General features: G+C 56.4%; 2 protein-coding genes across 6 annotated transcripts; both read right to left on the reverse strand.

The window, feature by feature from the left end:
* Nucleotides 1-601: 601 nt before the first annotated feature.
* BCL7B (BAF chromatin remodeling complex subunit BCL7B) lies at nucleotides 602-4,871 on the reverse strand. Of its 5 annotated transcripts, none has more exons than XM_066333133.1 (6): nucleotides 4,650-4,871; nucleotides 4,261-4,336; nucleotides 3,448-3,544; nucleotides 2,301-2,486; nucleotides 2,015-2,164; nucleotides 602-1,624 (listed from the first exon to the last, which is right to left on the reverse strand). In XM_066333133.1, the coding sequence occupies exons 1-5, from the start codon at nucleotides 4,739-4,741 to the stop codon at nucleotides 2,061-2,063; spliced, it is 555 nt and encodes a 184-aa protein (XP_066189230.1). In that variant the 5' UTR covers nucleotides 4,742-4,871; the 3' UTR covers nucleotides 602-1,624; nucleotides 2,015-2,060. The 5 variants fall into 5 exon arrangements, with proteins under 5 accessions (XP_066189230.1, XP_066189229.1, XP_066189227.1 ...); XM_066333132.1 differs by having other exon boundaries at nucleotides 2,015-2,167; nucleotides 4,650-4,870; XM_066333130.1 differs by having other exon boundaries at nucleotides 2,015-2,094; nucleotides 4,650-4,838.
* Nucleotides 4,872-5,328: 457 nt separating this feature from the next.
* Nucleotides 5,329-10,504, reverse strand: TBL2 (transducin beta like 2). Its single transcript, XM_066333136.1, is given in 8 exon segments — nucleotides 5,329-5,625; nucleotides 5,628-5,871; nucleotides 6,828-6,990; nucleotides 7,620-7,767; nucleotides 8,843-9,000; nucleotides 9,614-9,798; nucleotides 10,047-10,206; nucleotides 10,253-10,504. Coding segments are annotated over 8 exon segments (1,380 nt in total). The 5' UTR covers nucleotides 10,372-10,504; the 3' UTR covers nucleotides 5,329-5,422.
* Nucleotides 10,505-10,521: the final 17 nt, after the last annotated feature.

A 10,521-nucleotide genomic window follows, 5' to 3' on the forward strand; every position in this document is an offset into this window, starting at 1 on the left:
AAGAAAACTTAGGAAAAAAGAAACATTTGAAAATGAAAATTAAAATAATTTATTGCAAGGGCAGTCAGGTCTGAGCGGGCTGGTGCGGAGGGCGCGGGTTAATGATGGGAATTACTGGGGCACTCTGGCACTACCCTGAAGTCGCGTCCAAAGCACATCCCCGTCTCCGGCAGCTGCGGCCGATTTCTCCCGGCCCCCGGGCAGAGAGCCCCCTGGGCGGGCGGGGGCGGCGGCGGCGGCGGCAGAGGAGAGGACAGAGTCCGGGGCCGGGGCCGCGGTCGCGGCTGCTGCACAGGGCGGAGGGGCCGCCCCGAGCTCCTCTTCTCTCCCTCTCGCCCCGAGCCGCCCCCGCCGGGCGCTGCTGCCGCCCTCGGCTCGGACTCAGGGCCGCCCCCCACCCGCTCCGGACAGCGTCGGCCACCGGCAGGGAGGAAACCGGGACGGGGCGCTGACCGAACTTCCTGGGGAATCGGGCTCCGGGCCCCCTCCGTGGGCGCGCCAAGCGACGAGTGCCGCCACTGGACCCCGTTTACCAGAAACTTCCCTTCCCACACCACCCCTTCCCACCCGGCCCTGCGCAGCCGACATCGTGCTCTGCATCTGTATTTCAAACAGTTTAATTTTAAAAATATTTTGTTCAGTGCTAAAATAACTTTCCACTTCCACGCGCGGCCGCACCTCCAGCTTCATCAGGCTCGATCGCGGACTCGGCGGGACATGCAGTGGCAGCGGGGGGGAGAGTGGGGCTGGATGCGGGAGGGGGGGAGAGGGTATTGGGGGACGGCAGAGATCCAGGGCAGGAGCGCTTCCCAGAGCCTCCAGCACCCTGCCGCTTCCTTCTCCATCCCGGGGACACCGGATACCTAGGCCGGTCCAAGGGCACAAGGGCAACGGCTCCCCCTGCCCTGCCGGCTCCCGGAGGACTGCAGATTCCACCAGGCTGGAGTTGCGCCCACGGCAGAGCCCAGGCCGGTCAGTACCTGCCCTCCGGTAAGGGAAAATGCTCCCCTCTCCCAGCATGAATGGCTTAAACTACCAGCGTATTGCACAGCGTCCCAGTGGGTCTCTGCCGGCCTCCCCTCACTGCCCCCCGCCCCCCTCCCCCCCCCACCAACACCACCTGCTCCCACAGCCAAGTAGACACATTACCCAGAGCAGGCAGATGACTCTCCTGTTCCCAGCACCCAGGGGAAGGGCAGGCACGGGAGCCACGAGCAGGCAAACAGCATCTGCCAGTGTCGTGGAGATCATGGAGAGCAGAACCCTCCCACACACACACATGCAGCTCGCTCAGCAGAGATCCCCAGCTCTAGGGCAGGGAGCAGGTAGAAAGGGAGCCAATAAATAGATGCAAATTTGCAGGTACTGGCAGCAGCCCCATCCGTCAGGAAAGGCAGGGCAGGGCAGGGTGCACTTGATGCGAGTGGTGGGAGCCCCAACATTGGGGAAGGGGCAGGCTGGAGGGAAGCGCTGGTCCTAGGGGGGCCAGGCGGTTCTGCAAGGGGCTGGCAAAGGTGGCAGGCCAGGCAGGTTAGCTCTCCGAGGCCGTGTGGCACACAGAGTTCTGGTCAGCACAAAATCTCTTCAGAGGTGGCGCACCAGAGTCCTCCTCCTCTTCAGTTACCTGCAAGAGCCAGAGGTTACAGGCAGTGACACCAAGCTATGCACACCTAGACAAGGCTGCATCACACCATGGGAACATCCCAGGCTGTCACCTACGCACAGACCCCAAGGGACCAGGAATGGGAACCCACTCCAGCCCTGGAGCCTGCCCAAATCATCATTTTCCCACACCCCCACATCCTTCCCTCACTTCAACACTTGATCTGAACCAGGGGATAAAGACCAAAGCTCAGGACACCAGGAGGTTCTGGGAGCTCCTAGGGGACACTTTGGGACTGCAGAGCAAGTCCATCCACCAAGACGTTTCTGCTACAAGAAGCAGCAACAAGGGTCAAAGGACCAATCTGGGTCCATGCACATTTAGAGGTTGTTTCAATCCCCCTTCCCTTACCTGAGTCTCAAGGGGGACTGGCTCTTCCTTTGTAAGAGTGGGAGGCTCATCTGCCACTTCTGAGGAAGGCAAGGAGGGCTCTGGGGAGAACAGGTGGGTCAAAAAAAAATGCAGATCCAGCATCCCGCTCAGTGCTGAGCCAAGACAGAACTGCTAGCAAAAGAAGTTCCCGATGCCCTGTCAGCTTCCAGCAGTGCCAAGGCCACCCACCAGACCATCAGCAGCCCTGGAGGGGCCTTCCCTGAGTCCACCCATCTGCCTCTTCCTTTCCCAGCCCAGCACCTACCTTCCAGGGTCTCCTGCCCAAGGGTAGGAGGCTGTGAGTCATCTGTGCGGAAGTCGGATGTGTGGGTAGGACTCATGGACTCGCTCTGCTGGGGACTGGGGCTGGAGTTGGGGCTGCTGTCCACCTTGAGCTGATACACGTCAGACAGGGAGCTTTGGTTGCTGTTCTCGTCTGCAGAAACAGCATCTGGTGAAGAAGAGCACCTTGACCCAGGGGCACAGGCAGCCCAGGGTGGCACTTGGGTCTTCCAAGAAGGTAGAACACAGTCAGAGAGTTGAACAGGGGGATTCACTCTTCCCTATCAGCCCAAGGGCTGTCAGGCACAGGACCGTCTTCCAGAACACAGTGGGAATCATTTACACAACTGGCCATGGGAGAGGGAATGCTCCTGCCCTGGGAATGAGAATAAGCACTGCCAAATCCCATATCTGCAGCTTGGGAAGGCCCTGGGCATCCGAGGGCAGGAATTGCCAGCCAGGGTTTTGTTCCTCCTCTGTGAAACAAGACCAGGATTAATGCTCAGCACCTGTCCCCAGTGAGGAGGCAGGCCTGGCAGACACATTCCCAAACTGCAGATCTGCAACAGAACCCCACCGCCTCTCCTAGAAGTGCCAGAACATTGCTGATTTTCCTTAGCCACATGCAGAGTGGAGGCTGGGCAGATGTATACACTCTACTTCAGCAGTGAGTCTGACGCTGCCAGAGCCTCTCCTGGCTGTACCACACAGTCCAGACCAAGAGCAAGGCCAGGGACATCCTTTGCCCCTTCACCCTAAGGTCCATGGAAGTAACTGTTGGAAAAGCAAGCTTGGCTGCAAGTGGCTACTGGCCTCTCCCCAGTAGAGACTGGGAAGAAGGGAGCAGGAAACCCCACTCCTCAAGCTGGCTGTGAAGCTTCCCACAGGGGATACCGGAAACAGCCCACTAAGGCCCTTTGACAACAAAAATGAACAGTATGGACAAGGACAATCCAGAAGTGGATCAGCCCAACTCCACAGCTCATTTCCATAGCTCTCCACTCTGTGCCAATGCTCAGAGGCGAGCACTGCTCTTCCCCATACAAGCAGCACACAGAACCAGCAATGTTCCAGCTGCTGTACAGCCTTGGAATCTTCTCCCACACTGAAGGCAACTTAGGCAGACCCACCTTGGAACTCCAGAAGGAGGGAGGAGTTGGCAGACGTGTCAGCTGGGAAGCCATTGGGTTCTCGGGCTGTGCTGCTACTCGATTTGGATTTCTCTTTCTTGGGGAGAGAAAGAAAAGTACAAACACAATGTCAGAGGAACACATGCTGCTCCAGAGGAGACATTCCCCCTTCTGTCTCCAGAAGCCCAGAGGGATGTGCTCATGTTGGCCTTTTCCTTTGGGGGCACATTCCTAAGTGAGAGGCAAAAATCCATCTGCAAAGGGACCGGGAATCAGGAAAGAGAGGAGGAGCTGACACTCATCTAGGAATGACACCTAGTAAAGCAAGTCCTTGGAGAAGTCAGGCAGAGTCTTAGGGGGAGTGGAAGGGGGCTCAAGGGAGCTTAGAGGGCTCGGCAGGGGCTTGATAGTTTGGGGGGGGCTCACGTCGGCTGAAAGGGCTCGTTGGGGATTGACAGGGCTCAGGGGGGAGTCAAGAGGGATTGTCAGGGGCTTATGGGACTTCAGAAGGGACTCAGTGGGGCTCGGGGATCAGCTTGGGGAGGGATCAGGGGCTTGGGGGCACAGGGGACCTCGACAGAGCAGGAGGGCTTGGTGGGGCCTCAAGGGTGCTCAGCAGGGGCTCAGGTGTCGACTGGGAGGGGACTCAGGGGGGCTTGCTGGCGTTCGGTGGGCTCCGAGCTGGGGGGCTCGGAGGACTTCGGTGGCCGGTGGGGCTGGGGGTGCTCAAAGCTCAGCCTAAGGGGGCTTGTTAAGAGGGCTAGGCTGGCTGTGGGCGGTGGCTCCCGGGTCGTCTCCACGCGCGGTACCCACCTCCTTACTGTCCGCCACTGGCACCCACTTGAATATCCGCAGGGACGTGTCGCCCACCGTCACCCACTTCTTTTCCCTGCGGGACGCAACGCTGATGGGCCGGACTGGGCCTGGGCCACCATGGCAACAAACCCCGCCACCCCACCACGCTCCGGTTGGCCCAGAGGAACGTCAGTTCAGCAATCCGCAGCAGTCCCCCGCCTCCCGCATTGTGATTGGCTGGACCAACCGCCCATCACGGGCGCTTCCGTCCACTCCTCACTCCTATTGGTCGTCGCCCCCCCCGTCCACACCCGCTGGTTGGGCGCGCACTCCCACGTCGCACCCCGCTGCGCGGTGATTGGCTACGCGCAGGCGGCGGGGCCCTCCCCCCGCGGGCCCGCCCTCACCATCTGCGGACGCGCTCGATGGCTGCCATCACCTTCTTGATGTCATCCTTGGCGCGGCTGCGGGTCTCGGCCCGCACCGAGCGCCCCGACATGGCGCGCGCACCCCCGCAGCACCGGCCCCGCCGCACTCACCGCCGCACCCAGCCCTGCGCACGCGCCCTGCGCGGCCCGCCCGCGCGCTGTGCGTCCTGCGTCACCACGCCCGACACGCCCCGGTTGCTGCGCCTGCGCAGACATACACGCCCTACAGTGGGTACGGAAACGACGCGCAGGCGAGGCGACGGTGCACCGCCATCTTCCTGTGGGGCAAGTGCGCCTCCACGCCACCATGATATCACCCTGAGACCCCCTGGGCCGGCGAAATGGTGCCATCGTAAATCCACTGCACCGTTACAGCACTACCCTGTCCCCTGCGGCAGAATCCCCACCCTTTAGCATCAAAGATTGAGCTTTGGCAGCTCCCCTAGAAAAAAAAAAACAAACCAACATCCAAAAAACCTACCCCAAATCCACACAACTCCCGTTTCTAAGCTCAGGAAAACTCATAGGCGCTGCCTTAGCAATCACTTGCACTGGATATTGATAAACAAAGCCCATGGGGGAACACAACATGAGCAATATACTGGCAGACCCCACTGTTCCCAGCCCTGTCCTGCCCATCACAGAGCACACAAGGAAGGACCCAGGCACTCTTTTATTACTCCTGTGTACAACTCTTTAAAAAAAAAAATTCCCAAAGCCAGAGCACAAATGCCTCCTGCTGTACAGGTAGCTTAGTTCTTCTTGCCGTAGATGGCAGCCAATGCTTTGCGAGCACTGAAGATCTACTGCTCCAGCCTCTCCCGTGTGGCTTTGTTTCCAGTTTTTTTCAGCATGGCCTCCATCTCCTCCACCACGGCATGGTACCTGGCAGTGTTGTGGAAGACACAGATAGAGTGGTTCCCACAGGACACAACATAGCGGCCGGTGGTGTCAAGGCAAGGTCAGTGATATGGTAGCTGTGCATGTCAAGAAAACGCTCCTCCTCCTCTCCACACCGTGTGTTGTACACCACAATGTCTGTGCTGCCCACCACAGTGACCATGTGGCCGTCAGGGGACAGGGCAATGCGGCATCGCTCCAGCATTGCACACTGCCCTGTCAGAAGCAGGTATGGGTCCTGCTGCTTCTTGTACTCTACATTTGTGTCCCAGAACTTCCATGTGCTATCCTTTGACACAGTCTATCCTGCAGCAAAGAGAGACCACAATGAGCGTCTAGAAAAGGAGCGGCACCTCTTACCCTGCCCATGAACCAGGAATCCTCTGTGGAGAGACATCTCTTGGGAAGGGTGAGTCTATACACACATACAGTCTGTGTTTTCTTTCTGAAGCAAAAAAATCCTTCCACTAGACCAGGCTGCTCCAAGTCCCTTCCAAGACAGCCTTGAACACTTCAAGGAATGGGGCAGCCACATCTTCTCTGAGTAACATGTGTCAGGGCCCCACGACCCTCACAACCAAGGCTTTCTTCCTAATATCCCATCTAACCCACTGTCTGTCAGCCTGAAACCATTCCCCCTTGTCACTCCAGGCCCTTGTAAATAGTGTCTCTCCCATCTTTCTTGTAAGCTCCCTTCAGGTCCTGGAAGGCCACAATTACATAACCTGAAGCCTTCTCTTTTCCAGGCTGAGCAACTCCAATTCTCTCAGCCTTATATCCCTCTGATCATCTTGGTGCCTCCTCTAGACTCACTCCAGTAGTCCCATGTCCTTCCTGTGCTGGGACCCCAGAGCTGGAGGCAGCTCTGCAGGTGAGGGTCTCACCTGAGAAACTCTGAGTGGGCCAGAGGGGCAGAATTCCCCTCTCCCTTGCTACCCACACTGTGGGATCAACCCAGGGGAGTTTCTAGGCTGGGTCATGACCAGCTCTCACCCACCAGCACCCCCAGGCTGCTCTCAATCTGTTCATCCCCAGCCTGGATTGATACTGAGGGTTGCCCTGATCCAGGTGTGCAGCATCGGCACTTGGTCTTGTTAAACCACATGAGATTCCTATGAGCAGGGAATACACAGAGGTGGCACGGGCCAGATTTGGCTCCCCAAGGCAGTGTTTTACCCTCCACAGCTCAGTGGTGCAGCTGGTGAACACTGGAAGAGATGAGCTTACATGTCCTGAGGGTAACTCGGAGCGGGTAACATGCATATACCTCTTTGAGTCATTGGAGAAGGAAAAGGATTGTACACCAGCAGTGCAGCCTTTCAACTGAAAAGCCCTGGTTACCTCCCTGAAGTCTCTGTTCTTGTTAAAACACACCTCCCACACCTTCACATCAGGAGTGAAGCCACAGGATGCCACAAACCTGCGTGAAGGAAAAAGCAGAGACACAGGTTGTCTCTAACAGAGGATCTGAGCAAGGCAGGGCCACAGCTCTGCAAACCTATCCTGACTCCTGCACTCAAGTCTGGTCAGCTGAATTTCCACTTTTCCTAGAAACGTGGCTGGTAAAGGGAACATAAAGGAGGGCACCAGAACAACTCAAGAATAAGAAACTCTCCGGTCAAAGTAAAAGAGCTAAATGCTTTTAATCCCCAAACTCCCCAGGCCAGGAGCAAGGCAACTCAACCTACAGCAGCAATTCTCCTGATAAACAGATCTCCTAGAAATAAAACCTTTACTTGTATAATTAACCTTTAAGAGGTCACAGACAAGTTCAAAGTGCTGTTTTCTTTGCATAGGCCATTTGCTCTGTCCTACCTCTGCTACCTGAGGTCAAAGCTGTTCTCAGGTTACCAGAACAGCAGCATTGAGGCAGGATGGCAACACAGGAGTGCCTGAGCCCACATCAGCTCCATCTCCTGGGGGGCGAAAAAACCTTTTTTGACTGTGGAACCCTCAGAAAATTGCATTACAATAACAACTAACTGCCAATGGTCTGAACTGATGCTATCCTGTGCAAAAGAGCAGCCTGGAATCCTGCTTGTCACTCACCTCCCACAGGGTGACACTGTGGCATAGCCAGTGGTCATCTGGTTGGTGTTAAAGCTGGCCAAAAAAAGCTGTTAAAGCTGTTTAACTTCTCCTTTTAGGCTCCAGATCAGGATAGTGGCATCACTGGAAGCTGTAATGATAAACTTCCCTGGGGAAAAAAAAGGGAAAGGTTCTGAGAGCCCCCAGACCTAACACTGTCAACAGATTCAACGAAACCCCAGGACAACTTCTCCCTGCAGCTGGAGAAAACCAGCAGCAGCACCAAAATCCAAGGAGTGTCTGTCTCCTGGAACAGAGTAAAGAGCAGTATCAAAAGACTCAGCTCCTCGTTATGCCTCAATACTCCCCCAGCTCCCAAGCAGGCAGCGGGCACTGTGAGCCCATGTGTGCCCTGTACTCAGGACCCTAAGCCCCATGAGCAGAGCTGGGAGCCCCATATGCTGACCTACTGGGCTGTGCCACAAACAGGAACAAAGCACAAACTCCATCTGACCTGCATGCCCAAAATCAGCTCAAGGATAAGCACCTTTCAAGCTATGGATTGCAGTCACATCACCATGATCCAGGACTGCTGGTTGTGCCCATGCTGGACTCCTGCTTATTCCCACTTCCTCTCTGCCACCTCAGCCCAGGCAGGGAATTGCCTGTTTACCTTCCAGCTACTTGTTGTAGTTTTCACTTTCACAGCTCCACTCTCAGTTAGTATTTTCCCTGCTCTCCTATTACAGAGGTGAACTCATATCCACCTGCTTCCAGCTGCCACTGACATGTACCTGAAGCATTAATCCATGAAGCCCTCACCACTAAAATATAATTTCCACCCACCTACCCCCACCTCTGTTCTAAATGATTCCAAAAGTTCAAGATACACCATTTGAACTCACTAGAGATTTCTGACTGGTTAAAGAGAGACTGGCAACCCAGAGAACAGCAATCCTCTCAATATTGACAGCAGACCTCTTTGCAACAGCATCCCTGAAAATGTAAATTATGAGACTGTGCATATTGGAAAGCTGGTTTTCACACACATAATCATGGTGAAAACAACATCTTTTGGTTCAGTTGGTAGCAAATTAAGTAAAAAAAAACGCTAAGAGACTACAGAGTTCAGTACTGGTGCTGTACATAGCCGTGAGAATGCCAAAAACTCCAACACTTTGAATCCAGTAGCTTCACAAGGAAATCAAAACTGATCTGGAGAGGTGAGCAGCTCATTTCCATACCTGTCTCTGCAATCCCTATGTTAATGACAGGAGCCTTGTGCTTCTTTGGAAAGTCCCCAGAAGTTGCAGTGAAGGTGAAGCTGCCATCATCCTTCTTGGTCATCTTGTAGACACTAATAGTCTCAGCATTAGTCTCAGCCAGCCAGACAATGAAAGCCCTGTGGAGGGACAGGCTCTGAGCCCCAGCTCAGCCCAGGTCACTCAGGGGCACTTGGGAAGAGGGATACACTAGCAGGTAAAAATATGTACAAGGGCACTAAGTTGGCTCAACCTGCAACACTGAAGGAAGAGAAAGACATTTATTATCCACACCAGGAAACAAGATCCCTTCCTCTTTTTTCTAAGAGACCACTTCAAAAAGCCAAAACACACTTTTCCACCAAATTTTCCACCCAGCAAGAGCTCCCCTGACCACCAGAGAGACTCAGCAGCACATTACAGCTTCAGAGTCAGCTGGCAGTGACCTCAACAGATACCTTCCATGGGTGCAGCAAGCTGGCGACAGGGCTATTTGCCCTGAAAACCCCATTAACCCACCAGGAGCTGGACTAAGTGATCTCCAGAGGAGCCCTCCAACTCGAACTACTGTGATTCTATGATTAACTGCCAGCTGCTCTCAGGAGAGGCCACAGATCAGTGATACTGTGATGACCTAGTGAGAGATGCTGCCTCCACCTATCCCAGAGTAACACCACTGATTCCACCACAGCCTGGCCGTGAGACTGGCAGCTCTGCAGGACATCCCAGTGCCAGCAGAAGATCTGGCCGTACCATGAATCGGGGCTGAGGCGGATGAGCTCGGCGTAGTCCAGCCCCACGTTCGCGCACAGGCAGCGGTGCTCCCGTCCCGCCAGGTCTCGGGTGCTCCACAGACGTACCGTGCGGTCTTCAGAGCATGACGCCAGGTACTTGCCGTTGCTGCTGAAGTCCAGGCAGGTGACCGGGCTGCTGTGGCCCTGTAGACAGAGAGTGGTCACGGAGGACGCAGAGGGGGCGGAGAGGGAAGGCCCAGTAGGATACTAGCACAGGCGGGACGCCAGCATCGAGGGGGACACTTCACTGACCTCGGAAGGGCAGCGGCACCAGGGGAAACACCAGTCTGAGCACCGGCGGGACACCGGCATCGAGAGGGGACACCGATACCGAGGAGCCCACTGGCATCAGCACCGGGAAGGAACTGGCCTCGGGCACAAGCGGTAGGTACCTTGAGGGCAGCGACCAGCAGCCGGTGTGTGAAGCTGTGCTGCTGCGGCTTCTCCCTGTGAGCCCTAGCAGCCGGCTTCGCCTTCCGCGGCTCCTCCGGTCTGGTGTGCCCATTCGCCCTGGGTCCTGCGGGAGCAGTAGGGTCGGTGGCTCAGGTTCAGCTACGCTCTGTGCTGCCCGGCGCCCCACCGTCCGTACGGTACTCACCTTCCTGAGGAGGGGTGTGGGTCTCCAGCAGAGCGTTGCAGCGTGACCGCCAGCAGCAGGATGAGGACGATGAGGGCGCCCGGCAGCGCCGACCCGCCCAGCGCTGCCGCTGCCTCCATATTCCCGCCGCCGCGTCACCGACCGGCACCAGGAGGGGAGGCGGAGGGGGAATTTCCGTGTGCGCATACGCGGCCCCGGTGATCCGCGCATAGCGGCCCCCTGGCGGTAGTACTGCACCCCCCACCTCGGCCGTCCCCACTTCAGCCACG

This window comes from Sylvia atricapilla, chromosome 20, assembly GCF_009819655.1.
Source record: "Sylvia atricapilla isolate bSylAtr1 chromosome 20, bSylAtr1.pri, whole genome shotgun sequence".
Taxonomy (NCBI): domain Eukaryota; kingdom Metazoa; phylum Chordata; class Aves; order Passeriformes; family Sylviidae; genus Sylvia; species Sylvia atricapilla.